General features: G+C 44.1%; 1 protein-coding gene across 1 annotated transcript in view; it reads right to left on the reverse strand.

The window, feature by feature from the left end:
• Positions 1-13,876, reverse strand: part of EZR (ezrin) — a 36,913-nt gene extending 23,037 nt beyond the window's left edge. Inside the window, exon 1 of the mRNA XM_050894057.1 lies at positions 13,720-13,876. Coding sequence (XP_050750014.1) covers positions 13,720-13,731 — 12 coding nt within the window. The 5' untranslated portion in view covers positions 13,732-13,876. The remainder of the gene's footprint in view (positions 1-13,719) is intronic.
• Between the last annotated feature and the right edge of the window lie 2,443 nt (positions 13,877-16,319).

Consider the following 16,319-nt stretch of genomic DNA (forward strand, 5'->3'; position numbering starts at 1 on the left):
AGGCAACATGGCATCTTTGAAGTTAAGCATCCCCCTCCTGATATTGCAGCTCCACTACAAAACATCCTACACTGAAGGGGAAAAGGAAGGCAGAACAGGAGAAAAACCCACAGCCCTCACACACAGTAAGCCATCATGGATATTTTGCATCCTGATGCATGAAGTCTAATACCCCTTAAGTTCACTTGCATAATAAAATAGTTCAGTGAAACCATGAAGTTGTGCAAGTCATTTAAAACACCATACAATTTATTTCCAGTGAATACATAAGATAAAGGGCAGTAAATACCAACTTTTACCCACATACACAAGACAAACCAGTACTTAACGTGTTGCTTATCATTATCATTATGCAGCTCTAAATGCCTCAGACAATGCTCAGGAATGTTTTCTTCCTCTTTCCAAGGAGGGATAAAGACCAGAGTCTCTTAAATAGCAGGTTTACAAGTGCCAACGCTAGTGAAGTATCTTTCCAAGTGGTGGCAATTAGCAGTATCATAGTGGAGAAACCTAGATAGGCATGCCTTCTTTCTTCAGTCACTGGATGTCTGGAAATCCCAGGCAAGTAGCTACTACACGTAAGCAGGTCAGCCGCATAGCGCAGAGGGGATAAGGGGTTTTGAAGTGCTGTACCTGCACAGCACATACTGCGAAAAACAGCATGCAGGCCTGTGAAGGTTTCTTGCACAGACGCAAACTGACCGTATAGCACATGGACATGCTTGTGCTGAAGGAATATGGCAGTCTTAACAACAAATAAGAGAAAGCAGTGGTATTAAGGATACTATTAAGAAAGCAGTAGTATTAAGCTTCCATCCTCACTTCTGCAGGTCTACTCTTCCACCACACAAGCAGTAACTACTTGTAATAAATAACAGACAAGCTTTTTGCCCTGAGTTGCAATGCACCTGCATGGACAAAGTAATCTCATTTCAACCTTAGCAACGAGACCTGTTCATAGACACGTGCAGTGACTAGGTATCTGGTAATAGGAAAAGCAATTTCACATAGCAGCATCACAAGGGCACTGAAACTGCTCTCTATTCTTCCACCTTCCATGCATTAGTGTTCATTGGTTCCAGGCCCAATAATAAAGAAAGATATTTTGCTAACTGATGGAGTAACTGCAGTCCCAGCTCCTGGAAACTATTTTGGGAAAATTTGCCACTTGATTAGGGGAAAAAAAAAAAAATCCTAGAGGCTCCAGAGCTCAGAGATGACCTGCTAACACTTCAGTGTCTGCATTTCTCTGTCCTCCACAAGTTACTTAAGTCAACAGCTAATGGCTCAGAGACTGTGGAGAGGAGAGGACAACTCTGGGAGGGTAAGTAGCACGAATAACCCAAGCAACTGGAGAGATATTAGTTCAATTTATTATATTATTCTTTAGTACTTATGAACACCAACATGTCAAGAACACAGCACTTAGAGCCAGTTCTGTTTCTTCTCTGACAGAATAACCTGCCTGATGGATCAAACCTCATCTAGTAACATATTTGATATGGTTCCATATGACATAGACTAGGCATACAACAAATCTGAGCCATGTGAAATTACAAGCGAATGACAAGTTGTGCACCTAAATTCTCCATTGTCTCCTGCTTTGACAGAAGCTATGTCATGAATATCAAGCAAATGATCAATTCTATTCACTGCTGCAGGATTGCCAAAGCACAACTTCCCTCCCAGTTGGGCTCAGCACCTTCATCTTCCTGGAACTACTGTAGGGACACGTATTCTGACCTTTCCATGGCAGGCCAAGGTATTGAAAGGGGGATGCGAGTGTGGTGGGGTGGAGAGAGTAAGAAAACGCAGTTAAGTATTCTCACAGTCCCTGGATGACGGAGTACACTTACAAATTCACAAACAGCACCCAGTCAAGAACGAAAAAGAAACTCTTTAGGAGGACAGGGCTGGAATTCAAAGATTGTGGTAGGTCTGAGAAATAGTTACAGGTGTTACACTTGGAGAGGTGAGAATGGACAAGAGGCAGACGAAGAGATGAACAAATTACAGGTTTGCAAACAATGGGCTACAGCAGGACTGTAGACAAGGATGTGGTCTATTATAATCCTCAGAAAAACACCACATTTCCTGGTGTGATGCTATTGCACAGAAGGAAAAATTACATTCTTGAGTGTATTTGTCACCAGAAGCATTACAGAAGGTGACTATTCTGTTCTGCTTGCCTGATGACTTGCCAGTTGGAATGCTGTCACACAAATTTGAATGCTTCTTTTGGAAGGGAGCAAGTTAATCAAGGAAAGTCTGCACTGATCTGCAGGTCAGGTGTTTTTGGGTTGGTTGCGGGGATTTGGAGGTTTTGTTTGTTTGTTTGTTTCAAACTGGAGTTGATTTGTTAGCATGGTACCGATTTCTTCCAAATGGCAGTTGTCTGAAACATGAAGTGTTTATAGAGAAGACAGCAACTTTTAAACCCACAAGGAGAAAAACACCAAAAAGCCCTCTTATTTTGCAGGCTGAGTAACAGGAAAAGAAACAGTAATTGCTGGAGTGGTAAGATACTGGGATACTATATAACCACTTCCATGCAGCCCTCAGACAACATAGGTTCAAGTCCTCCCCAGTGCCATATTTTTATGATTTAAAGGATCTCCAAGAAGTTAAAATGAGAAGGCAAATGACAAACCTGCAATTTCTCTTCTATGGGAAGGAGAATCTGATTCCTATGAGAGTGGGAGAGATGTACAGCACAACACTGAAGAAAGCCTTTCAGTAGGATCCACACGCTCCTCCCCTGCTCCCACGCCAGAATCCTTTCTGCACTACCTGCCCAACACCTAGCATTTCAGAGAGGGCAGTGGCAGCACAGCAAAACAGTCCCCAGTGTTCCCTTCCACACTGCGGTGCGCACCGTTTGCTGAGGAGGGAGAAAACAGCCTTATCAGTTCACAAAACACGAACAGGGGACGGCCTCGTTGGCATCCACTTGGCTGACAAGGCAAGTTCATTGCACCCATTTAACTGACCCAGTTTCTCAGCATACCGTGTTAAATCAAAAAGACCCGACTGCGAACCGAAGGACGCATTCCATTTCAAATCTCATTGTGTTAAACATCGCTTCCTCATTGCAAATAAATGGGAACATTAAGCCACGTTCCACTGGAATTCCTCTGAGTCTATGAAGCAGAGTTAGGTACTGCTGCATTTGCAACAGGTAAAATTAGAGTTGAGTAGGCTGGTCTTTGTTCCTTAAAACCTTGCTCACCTTCCCAGGAGAGGGGGAAATACCACTGAGGGTAAATACAGTTGTATATAATAATCTAGAAGCTAGTAGTTACTTTAAAATTGTCCAGCACGGTTGTTAGCCTTAACTACTAGTCAACTTTAATGCAACAGCTTGTACAACTATTTTTTTTTTTTGGTAGTAAACCTCAGTATTTAAGGAGCAATAACTGTATCAGCTATACTTAACTGAAATTTCTTAAGTTTACTCAAGGCAATAGGAGCCCAGATATTTGCTGCTGTCATGTAAGGTGAAAAAGCCTTATAACAATTTATGTGGAAGTTTTTCTGCAGAGAGAAAAACTACTTTGAGGGGAAGCCAAGAATAATTTTGAAGTGAAATCTGAAAGCTAAACTCTTTTGGATGAAGTCGCATAGGGGGGTCATGTGGGCAGGAAAACCTTGAATACCCAGATCTGGGGAGTCATCCAGAAATTCCAGTTTTAGCAAAGCAGGTTGAATTTTCAGAACAAACTTTCCCCCCCCCCCCCGCCAGCATACACAAAGAGATCACAAGAAAGCCAGCCCACTGAGTTTGGTTTTGCAGCCAGGTCTCGACTCTTCTTTGTGAGATAGCATGAAGCCTTCCTTATAATTAAACATGAAGATAATCCTAGAATGTAAATTCAAACTTTTTCAGTTTAGATGTGCAGAAGATGCCATACTAAATTACATGCCTATCTCAGTTTCCTTAACCAAAACCTGATATATCTTCTGTCAGCATATAACAACTGCATAGCAGGCATTTGCGTGAAAAGCTGAGAAGCATCCATGGCTGTAATTCAGTTCTTTATCTTAGGTCAAGCAATAACACTCTGCGTGCCAGAAGATCATGAAGATTTCATGCAGGTGTGTCAAGCATGCATGATGCTGCATCTCTGACGGCCCTGATTCCCAAACGCCTAGGCCTCAGCCAGACTTCCAGCATTTTCCACCCCTGGTCAGCTCTGTACAGTTAACATTAGTTCATCAGTGAAACAGTAAAACCAAGCAAGTACTCTTCCCAGAGAGAAAAAAAAAAAAAAAAAAAAAAAAAAAAAAAATCTTTCTCCACCCACCAAAGTTTCCCCCCAACTCTTTCCTAACAAGCAAATGCCATCATTCTGTCTCGTCTTAGGAAGAAGTTGAGAAATTGAGAGACAGAGGCCTTTTTAAAATTTTAAAATTCAATTTTTTTAAAAATGTAAAATTACCTAGGGACAGCCCTATGTTCTGGCAAGACATAAAGCAATGCAGTTTAAGCCTGAAAGGCCTCAGGATATTGCCCTTAAAAAAAGCCCTGTACACTTAGGGAGCCCAGATGTTTTTCATGCAAAACACTTGCTCTCACTTTCTGTGAGGGATGTAGGAATGGTTTACTCTCAACACAGGCAACATTACAAAGCAGCAGGAGGGTTTATGGTGTTCTGTTGAAATACATTTACATTCACTTTGAAGACTCTCTGATGCTGTATAATACTCTATTAGCATTGTCGGAATATCTGTGTACAAGCAGCAGTCTGTTCTCTAAAGAAGGAACACACAGCCAGCGACAGCAGGCTCAGTGCAGCACCGCTGCTTGGATGAGCCATTTGCCCTCAACAGATGTTAGGACGGATTTAGGAACACAGACTGCAGCAACAATAGGTCTTTCATACATAAAGGATAAATACAGAGGGAAGCTACAGGCCACTGGATCAAACTCCTTCATACACAGACTGTTTTATCATGACAGCTGTTGCATCTAATTAAACATAATGAAGTTGCAAGACTAAGGCTTTACACATAAAGTTTAAAGAAAGCCCCACAACCAATCCTCAAATAAGCTTTATCACAAGAAGTCACTCAGAGTCCAGAACGAATCAGATCTTTTGTGGTCTTCCCTCAGAAACATCAGCATGGGGCCAAGTGCAGATAATATAGAGGTTTAAGATCTCAAGTTTTACTTTAATTTCAGAGTCTTTTAAACAATTTAACATGTCCAATATTTATGTGAGTCAGCTACATAAAGTAATACAATCCTTCTGCAATCTCCGCAAGGGAAAATAAAAAATAACCGAGTATCTTATAGTCTTGATCCAGAACACAAACACCATTTCACACCTCTGCTTGGCTTTTTCATTTGGAAACGACAGGCACACAACAATTTCTGCAAAAGCTGAACCCCACAGTACCAAGTCACAACAAACAGGGGCAGGGTCTGAAGGCATGAATAATCTAAATAAAAGCTATAATAGCCTCAGAGCTTCCCCTGAATCTGAGCACCGATACTGGTGCCTTTTATTCCAATGCTTATGAAGAGGCATAGGTTCTAGAGAGCAATGTGCATGGAAAACCCAGAGCCATTCTGAAGAGTCAAAAGTCTGAAAAACTCACCTGGAGACCAGGCAACAACACAGCCTGTCAGCACACAGCTCTCAACATTTTCAATAGACCTTGTACGAACAGTACTAACACAGGGTACAATAATTGTTCTTCCGAGGTGGAAAAGCAGCACATTATATTGCAGCAGGGTGGGCTGTGAGAACACAAGGAGAGTCTATGACTTACTTTCTCACAGGATTATGCCCTAAGAGTTTAAGGGGACCAAGAACCAACTGTTGGAGAAATGTTCTCAACAACTGTACTTTTCCCAGATGGAGACATTACAGGATGCAAAGCAGTATTTTCATCAGATGTGAACTGCAAGAAGCTCAAGGATGTTCAAAGGCATGGAATAATTTCCATGCAAGGATCAACTAAGCTAGTTAACACTTCTCAGTTTGGAAGAAAATTAACTGAGGCTAGGACGTAAGAGCATATAAATTAATGAGTTACATGAACAGGGTGGACAAGGACCACATGTTCATTGCTCTACCAATACAATAACTACAGGGCATCAACACTCTGAACAAGAAAAGAGTTTTTCAAATAGTTCCGTAGCAAGGAGTTTTGTAGATAACTTTCCAAACAATGTGAAGGTTATCTAGGACAGCCTTTGTTAAAACATACTGTGGATGCTGGAGTTCACATGGTTTCAAGGGGAGACTGGGACAAGTTCACAGAAATCCATCTAGTAACTCATTATATAGGAACTTTCAGCTTCCAATACCTCAGCAGCTCAGAGGAAAGCAATGGTGCCTATCTTTGAAATACTCTTCCTCAGGCATCAGCTTTTGGCCAACATCAGAGGTATACTATTAAGTTACAGGGGCTTTCTCCCTGACCTAGCAAGGCCAGCCATGTTCTTATAGAAGTCAAAGTGCAGAAAGAACATGAACTCCATTTACTTCAGGAGAAATAGCAGTGTAACAAGTCACACAAGGCCCAGTAACGATGTATGTTCATCCTGCACTCTAGATACAAATCCATTTGTCAGAGGGATTTATTGATTCGATACCCCACCCTTCTGTTTCACCTGTTCCATAATCAGCCTCTTTCATTTTACCTCATGGACTTTGGTGGAACGTACCACATGGCATTTGTGAAATTTATGAGTGGGATTATGTGATGTGTTCACCTCTGATAGCTTGATAACCTGATCTATGTCCAATACACTAATGCTTACACTTCCCAACAAGGTACTTCAAACAGTATGCAACAGGTACTAGTTGCTCCCAGATAAAGATAGGTTATCGCAAGTCCTGGAACGTCACCTAAGCACAAAGAGATTGCTCTCAAGAAGTTATAGTTCGTACGGGAAAAGTGATTGGAAGGATTGGCAAAATACCCCTTCCTGACCCCTAAAACAGCTTGAGGGCTTCTGAGATGAAACTCTTCACAGGCCCTTCACTATAGAAGTGTGATGGCAGACAAATATGTACCAGTGATTCCCAAAGTGTACCCAGAGCACAGTGGGGGTAGAAAAAGTAACTTTCAAAAGTTTGCCTGCACGGCTGTATCAGTTTTTAAAGGGGAAAGCTATTCTCTCCCACACAGAGATCACCAAATATCAGTTATGCAAATCCACCCACCAATTCACACCACATACTTTGTGCACCAGGAACTTTCTATAATCACTTATCTCTACAAAGACAAAAAGTTAAGCAAGCTAAGCTTTCACAATTAAAGTTATTCAGCTAGATGTTAAAGAATAACTAGCTCCCACAAAGAACTCTGAAGACCAGATCCTACAGTACAAACTTTGAAGTCCTCTACTGGGCTACACAGGCTAAATTCAGGCACCCTGGTACAAATGCGAGATTCTTTAACCTCTACTTCTTCAGGTAGCAGGCAGCTCACAGATCTGCTCTATGCATCTGCAGAACAGTGGTCTCTTGGCAGAACCGAGCAGCTCTAGACCCATTTCATAAGCCTGCTCAAGATTCATCAACTGGATGTCCATCACATCCCCAGAGGAGCTTTTCTCACACACATTCCACACTGAGGTTAGAACAATCACAGCAAACATGCACATTTTCATGCAAAATCAAGAGAGGAAGAGATGATGATAGTGATGCCTCTGAGTTTTACACAATAGCTAGAGCGCTTGCTCGTGAAAGTGGGAGGGAGAAGCAAGTGCACAATAACCCCCTCTGAAATAGGGCAATTCCATAATCCCTTCTCAAAGATAGCAGAAGGCTACAGACCTTGTGCCAGCACCTCTTCCATTGGGCCTACACAGTAGGTAGCCAAATACAAGTCCTTGGTCATCAAGCAACAGTTTCTCTTGCTTACTCAAATAGAAGATGAGAGTCCTGCATTTCAATTCTCAGACTCGGGATTTTTATTTTAATTGACAGCTGATAGTACCAGGTGCTCATCAGTCCCAGCTGAGCACATGGTTGCTACTCATGCTTTCTCGAAGATGAAAGCAGATGCAGAGAAGGCAGGTGATTTTTCCCCACTATGAAGTAGGAACTAGAAAGAGAAACAAAATCTGGATCTGAACAGATGAGCAATATGGAGGCAATGCGGTTAGCTGTTACACTGAGCTATGCCTTGTTTCCAGTCCCACATAGCAACAATTTTCTCCCCTTCCTAGGGGAAAGGATCCTGTACACTGCTCAGTAAAAGCCAGAGACTTCAGTTGCTTCTGCAAAGAGCTGTACTTCTCAGCTCACAGGCTAAACGTTATCTAATGCTGAAACCAGGCTTCAAAGCAAGCACACAACGCAGCTAAAATACATTACTTAACACAGTGTGCAGTGTGGTTCAGTGATCTTAGGCAGCATTGCCTTCCTTCAAGGTCAATTGAGTGATTATGGGATTTACAGTGTGCATAAAGCTCTTTGGACACAGAGTGCCAAACAAGAACGACACTGATGCGGGAATCTTCAGTGGTCATCAAGAAGTCTTATTCTCAAAAAGTCCTGACGTACCGCAGCTTTTTTTCGTGGACAGAGGAAGACGTTCATGTGGGCGGACGGAGAGAGAAGAACAGGAAGGCTTATCTCCCCCCCTCTGCCCTTTAAGTAGGCTAAGAAATTCTTTAAGTAGTGACTAATATAACAGTTAACACCCTTGATTTCTCTGCAGCAGCTAACATCCCAGAACAAACTGCTCTCAGAAATGCTTACTCAGCTCATGCAGTAATTCAGGTTTTTGGCACAATTGTGAGCTCATTCTCTTATAACTTTAGTCATCTGTGAACTACTCCCTAAATTTACTATTAATAGAATCCTCCACCTTCCCTTTGCAGCTGTGAGTGGAAGTTCTCACATTTGGCAAATGGAAGCTTCCTTACATTTCCATTTTGCACCAGAGTATACACCTCCTGGTATCAAGTACACCACATCATCTGATGTACTGCAATTAGTGCTTACAAGAAAAGGATAAGATTTTATTCCCAACTAAATCTATAGCTATCCATAAGCTAAGAGTATTTTAATTAATCATGAGCACTTAAGGATATGAAAATTATTTTTATTTCAGTCCAATTATAGCAATCTGCTGTGAAGAACTCGGAGATAAAACTGCTGTGTGCAGTTAGAAGGTACACAGTCAAGAATAAATTGGGAAGATCCGGGAACAATTATTAATTATTTGTATTTAGAATAAATTCCTGTCACTACACTTGCATTTCTTTGGGCTAGCTTATCATAAACTTGTTGAATTTTAATGCCGTAATCTGTTCACAGACAGCTAAAGGTTTGGCAGAAGACTTGCATGCTGTCTTCAAGTTCTTTTTTCAGAATTCATGTATATTCAACATCAAACAGGTATGGAGGACTTGTCTAACCACTTAATGCCTAGCATACACTAGCACATTATTAACAACACAGGGCTGGGAAAAACCTTTTGAGTCATCAGCTCCAGTTCCCCGCTCCTACAGGCAGGAGCATTAAGTCCTGTCCTTGTCAAACTTTATCTTAAGGGATGTTAGGTCTTGGAATAGTCTCCTAATAAGACCAACAAGGAGGGAAAAAGCCCACCACACATTAAATGCTCTAATGTTCAAAAGTCTCTTAAAGCACAAGTTCTGCTTACAGCAGTTCTTCCTCCTCTTTGGCATTTAAACCCCTTACATTTTATACAGGTGAAGGAAGAGGTAACTTGTTTAATTCTACCAGGCTAAGCTAGCCAAGCACTCTACTATCATGAGGTGGCTTTCTGCCTCTAGTCATCCCACAACCCTTCTCTACGTTCTGTTTTGAATTTGTCTCTCCTGGACTCAGATGATAAGTGCAACCTATATTCAAGGAAAGATCTCACTAGCACCTTCTATTAATGCTTTCTGTTAGAGAAACCCTGTGCATTGCAGATGACATGCACAAGCTGACAGTCATACTACCACTGATTAATCCATAACCTTCTATCCTAGATAGCGAGGGACATTCTTCCCCACCCCTCCAAGTTTATTGCAATGGGACCTTATTACCCCAGTCCTTCAATCCCCTTTATATGGTGGCCCTCTCCATCAATAATACCTCCCCCTCAACAGCATGGCATTAGCAGATTTCATTAGTATGCTCAGCTTTCTGACCACAGGCCATTAGTAAAGCTATTAAAAAATGTCTCTGGATATTATTCACTTGTGTTTTTTCTTTAGCACCAGAAGCTGTTAGACTCCATTTACTGCTGTCCTCTCTTTAGACAGTTTTATATACATGCACACAAGTATTAAAAGTTCTTGTGTGACACTACACCAAATGCTCTACTGCAAAGCTGACTTCATTTCTTGTGAAGCTTTAAGTTTTTTCGCCAAGAGGAAACAAAAAAAATCCACCTTTGATAAAGTAACAGAGAATGCTGGTAGGTCAGATCAAATTAACAGGTCTATAGACCAGAGATCATGTTTCCTTCTCCTTCGGTAAGTAATGTTCATTAGCCCACAGCCATGCTGTTCTAGCCACAATTTATTAGATTGATTTGTTTTGCAAAAGGATATAATTCAGCTAAAACACCATCCACTCAATGAGTCAAACAGAAATAGACTAGCAACATGCATCTAGGAAAAACACAGAGAGCACACAGACACTCCAGTAATGAAAAGATGCAAGACTGAGCAAATAAGTTTATTTAGCATTTCACTTGTTTCCAGATAGCACAGCAGGATTTGGACAAGATGACAGCTCGTGCATTTCCTTACATAATAATTCACCACCTGTGAAGCCTAATGAACCTCTGTACAGACTAGAAGGAAATTATGTATCTGAACTGTTGATGAACTCCCAGCCATAAACCCTTATGAACTGGGTACAAGTTATATATTTCTAGCTTACCTCAGAGAGATCTCGTTACTTTGTAACTGTTACACATGGCAGAATGTCTGCGTTGAATTATAAATTAACACTTGCCTATATTAACAAATATATTTATTTCAGAATTATTTTCTGGACTGTTGCTCAAATTTATTTTGAGCACTGTAAACATGCATCAGATCCAACTAATTGTGATTAAACGGTACCATAAAATCTGGAATACAGTTGGCTTTCTAGCACCTCACTTTGGCACTAAATTAAAATATAGAATCACTAACATTCTAGTGTTAATGGACTTACTATTTGTTTACTGTGAAAGAATAAATTACAAACATGATCTGTAAGCTTTGTGAGTGCATGCATAATTTTTGTTAAAACAAAAGTTTCATATAAAGGTTTAACCTAGTGGTTTTGGGGAGGGCGTGGGTGGGTGTTGCCAAAATTTTGCTTTCTGTCATCTTAATCTTTACTTGTAAACAACTGATAACCAGCGTGTCAAACTTCACCCACAGCAGCATGAAGTCTGCCAAGCAACATCATATTTACTTATGCCATGCAGACAAGACACATGCAAACAAGCGTAGGTAATAAATATTTAGTACCCATGTCAAATACCCATCAGAAACTAAAACTGCTTCCCTGTGCGTCCCAAGAGTTCATGAAATCACTTCTCACGCGTGCCAAAGGCTGTTGTCACATTCGTCCTGAGCACAGTTCTGCCTCTGGAGCGACAGCTTTACATCCTCCCCTGCTCCCTGCAAACTGACAGGAATCCTATTTAGCTGTATTAAGACCAAATGAGCTGGGTTGGGAAGGATCCAAATCCAGTCTCAGTCTGAAGCAGTCAGACCAAACAGTGTGTTTTATTAAAATAACCTCTGCAAAATTCCTCTTTTCGGTTTACAGTAGGGTGGCAGTTAGCCCTACTGAACAGCAGATTAAAAGAAAGTGCTTATATTGTACAAACTATTGACACAGAGTCTTGTCCATAAATCCCAGCCAGCAGGTCACATCTCAGAAATCATTAGAGTACAACTGTCCTTCCCCAGTGGAAGGTGGTTTACACCATCCGCCTTTGTTATTCACTGGCTAGTCAGCCAAGAAACAAACAAAAATCACCTCAGTGAGGGAATATGAACATAGCAATGCCAGGTAAAAGGACGAACACAGCTGTGGGGGTTTTTTAATTTTTTTAAGAGATTAAAGAGTTTTTCCACACCTATCCATAGCTTCCAGTATGACTTAGTCCTAAACCAGGATTTCAGATTATTCCGACCAGGATATTTCAAGAAAGCACTCTGTAATTAGCAAATGGCTAATAAGGCAGAGAGAGATTATTCACACACAACCTTTAATATCCATGCTTTGTAAATTATGTATTTGTTCCCCCAGTTGCAGAAGGGTCCTTTCAGTATACATTTTTATATGCAGTGATATATCACCTCCTACTGATGAAATACACCCAGGGAGACTGAAGATTTAGCAGTTCTTAAAAGGATTGAGTATCTTTTTTTTTTTTTTTGGTAGGTTTACAGAAACTGCAATATAAGTTAACCTAAGCACTCCTTTTTTGAAAAAAAAAAAAAAAAAAGTTAAACTAACTTTAATGTTATGGTGGTAAAACATCGATTGCTTATTACCATAAAGATAAGCTTGTTTACTCCCATTTCACAGGGTGTAGCTAATATTCACATAAGTTCTTCACTGCACTGCATTTTAAGAAATGTTGCCTCTATTGAAAATAGGTAGCAACAACAATCTGTTCTGATTATCCTCTTCAGAGTTCAAAAGTGCGTCTGCTCCAATGACTGCTCAAAGCTTTGCATTAGGCACTTGGTTCCTCAAGGGAATTATCGTTTCTAACTGGCAGAGTAGTAGCAGGCTTTAAAACAAAACAAGCAAAAAACCCACTAGAATGATCGAGGGGGGGGGGGGGGGGAGCGGGGGCAGTGGGGACATGGTGGTGTCAAGAAAAAGGAGGGATGAAAAAGACAGCCAAGTTTGTTCAATTAAAAAAAAAAAAAAGAGAGAGACAAAAAGAAGAAACAGCTTTTTGATAATGACTGGTAAAGAGCACTGTGGAGAACTGCATTAAGAGTCCCTTGCATTTAGTTTTTAGATCACAAAGCAAGGGGGGGGAAGTTTCTCCTATGTTTACAGACACATACACGTTATCCTGTAGATAAATACATAGGCCATGCAAATACTAAATGGAAGCCAGTGCAGTTTTGCTATCTCTCGTTAAGTGGGAGCGTGATAAAAGCTCTTAAGAGTCGCTCGGGAGGTCTGTATGCTTCTAGTACGGGAGTGCTGCAGAAGACGGAGTAATCCACCGTTTGATCCCTCAAGCACAGCTCCCGAGGCTCCTTCTCCCTCTCCCCGCGGCGGCGGGGCGGGGGAGCGGCGTGGCGCGGCGCTGGGAAGGCGAGGCGCACCTCCAGCCCACCCGAGGCGCCTCCGTCCCGCCAGCGGCCCTGCGCCCGGCCGGCCGGCCCTCACAGCTCCAGCGCCGCTCCGGAGGCCGCATGTAACGTCTTAAGCAAGCCGCTCTAGTTATTCCTCCTGCTTGAAGTAGCCGCTTATGTGGTTCTGGAGCGCCGGTGCGAACCGGGGGGTGCCCGCAGCTCCCTCCTCGTACCGCGGAGAACTTCCGCGGGTGGTCGAGCCGAAAAGCCCCGTCCCGGTGCGGGAAGCTCGGGCCGTGGCGGGGACTTCGACTCAGCCCTTCCAGGGCGGAGGCGGCAGGACCCCGGCAAAAGCCCGCTCCGCGGCACCGGGCGGTGACCGCCCCGTCAGGCGGCCGGGCTCGGGCAGCCCCTAACGCGCCGGGCGGGCCCCGCAGAACGCCTCCCTCTCCCCGCGCCCCACTTACCGGCTTCGGCATTTTAAGGGCTGCCGGCGCTTCTCCTGCTCCCAAGACAAACGTTCACGTGGCGGCTGCCTCGCCTCAGCCGAGCGCCCTGTGAGGAGGAGGAGGAAGGAGCCGCTCCCGGCCGCGGCGGCAACACAGCCCACGAGTGCGGCGCCGGCCGCCCGGCGGCGGTTAAGTACGCAGGTGGGGCCGCGGCGGTGACTCACCGCCGCCGGCCATTACCCGCCGCTCCCCCCGGCGCTCTCCTATGCGCGGGACCGGTTTCGCCCAGCCGCCGGGCACCCCCGCCGGCCTCGCTTCAACGGCGCAGGGGGCACCTGGGTCCCAAGCCTTCAGCCACCCCCCAGCCGCCACGGGGTGAGAGGCGGGCAGACCCGCCCGCGAACTGTCGGGCAACAGGTGCCGGTGGGCGGGGGCGGCGCCACCCCGGTAACCCGCCGCGTACAGCTGAGCCGCGGCGGGGGGTTTCCGTCCGTCGTCTCTTCTCCATTCCCCCCACCCGAGACCCTCGCCCCCACCGCCCTGCCCACCGCAACATGGCCGCCGGGGCGAGCCCCGCCGCCACGCCCGCACCTGCCCCTGCCGCCAGCCGCGCCGGGGGCCCAGCGGCGCCCAGCGGGCAGGGCCTCGCCCGGTGCGGCCTGGAGGCGCGGCGCGGCGCGGCGGGGACGGCGTTTCCCGAGCCGGCGGATGGCTTGGGGAAGGAAGGTGTCCGGCTTAGGGGAAGGAGAGGAGTCTGACGGAGGGCTGCCGTGCATGGGCTCACCGAGTCCCCTGCTGCCCCTGCCTCCAGCCCGGGGAACGAGTTACTGTATCTTGCAATGATGGGCATTGGCGCTTCTTGTGTTTTATTGCTAGTCTGTAATAGTCGCTGTGTTTCTTGAAGTCCAAAATCGGGAGATACGTTTACTTAACAAAACACAGGATTGCTTTGTGTATTAAAGCACATTTTCAGCAATGGCAGCAAGAGAGAAAAGTTTGAAAATCCATCTAAGCTCAGAAACTAGAAAGCAAAGAGTATACTTCAGTTGGCCCTGATCTTTCATCAAGACCAAAAAAGATCACGCAAGTAGCCTAACAATTTATAGGCATACAAAGACGACAAAGTCTGTGTCTCTGCCCCTTGTTCCTTCTCCCTCCTCATCCATGAATCATGCACTCCTCCAGATAGATAAAGTGTCTGCCAGCTCCGCAGGAGCTGCTGGCCTCCCAGAGCATCTCCTCGCTTGGCTGGTCACAACAGCACATTGTATTTACATAGTCATGGGCAACGGCCTGTAGGACACAGCTCTTCCGCTGTGCCGGCAATGGCATGTAGTTGAGCTGTAAGATCAAGGAAATCGTGTAGCCTGTACCCAAGCTGCTGTCTGCAACATCCCCACTTCAAGCAGCGTCTGGCTGTTTGGTCAGAAAAGGCAGAGGACAGGAACAGGGAGGCACAGAACAAGGCGAGTAACAACCCACTAAATGGAAAATATATAGGGCAGGAGAGAGCCCGGGAAATATCAAGGGATGGTAACAAAAAGGACAGCCCTAACAATACAGGTCCTGCATTGGAGGAGATCCAAATGGTGTCTTTCCTCACAGAGTCCGCTAGGCAGCAATTGGTAGCGCCACATTAAAATAAAAGAATCATTACTGCGTCAGGTCTGTGAGAGAAAGGGAAGGGGAGCTGAGTTGGAGGCTGAGAAAATTCACGGTTATATTCCTTTCCTGTTGCATGATCCTTGGGGATTAGAGGAGGCTCTACCATCAAAACAGAGCCATGGGGGTGGCAGCTTGCGACAGCACGTGAGAAGAAATAGTCTAAGCTGAACAGCTTCCAAGAAAAGGGCCATGGGATCAAACATCTTTGGGAAACAGATATGGCCTCCGTTTTCAGATGAAACAATTCCACTGAGATTTACTTGGATCAGGTTAATTTAACTAAATATGATTTGTGAGGAGACTTTCTATGCTCTTCTGTTAAGCAGTAAGTTTATGCTGGGATTCATGCCTTATTCAGTAGGATGATACTGGAGATGAACCAGACCAGATTATCACAGTGTTTTGGGGTAGGCTGCCAAGCACAAGGAACAACTGTTCCAAGTAAGGAGTGCTGTAAGAACTCAGCTTTTGCAGCTGTCACTCAGAACCCTAAGTGGCATTCGTGGATTTTTTGGGGGTGTGGAAAAGGATAGAGATGAAATATTTTCATTCCTTAGTCTTAAAATCCAGATTTTGGCTGTGATTGGGAAAAGAAAAGCTGAAACAAGTGTGTGTCTGCATACCCTAGAAACAGGGTATTGCACAGATCTAATGGGAAGCCCATTTCCATTCTGCGAGATTTCCATTCCCAAAATGCTTTCCTGTCCGTAGCTCAACATGGGCTCAGAGACCATCACCCTGGGGCTCCATGTTGGAGCGATTCCATGTTGGAGTGATGCCTCATTTAATAGATACTAATCTCTTCAATGTCTTGAATCAGTCAGGTAAGTATTTGTTTCCATATGTTTGTTACATATCCCAGCTTAAACCCGATTTTTTTTTACACTTACCATTGCTTCCTAACCACACAGACCTAGAGGCAAAAGGAATTTAGGTGACTAATATTTAAGTGT

This window comes from Gymnogyps californianus, chromosome 3 (genome assembly GCF_018139145.2).
Source record: "Gymnogyps californianus isolate 813 chromosome 3, ASM1813914v2, whole genome shotgun sequence".
Lineage (NCBI taxonomy): Eukaryota > Metazoa > Chordata > Aves > Accipitriformes > Cathartidae > Gymnogyps > Gymnogyps californianus.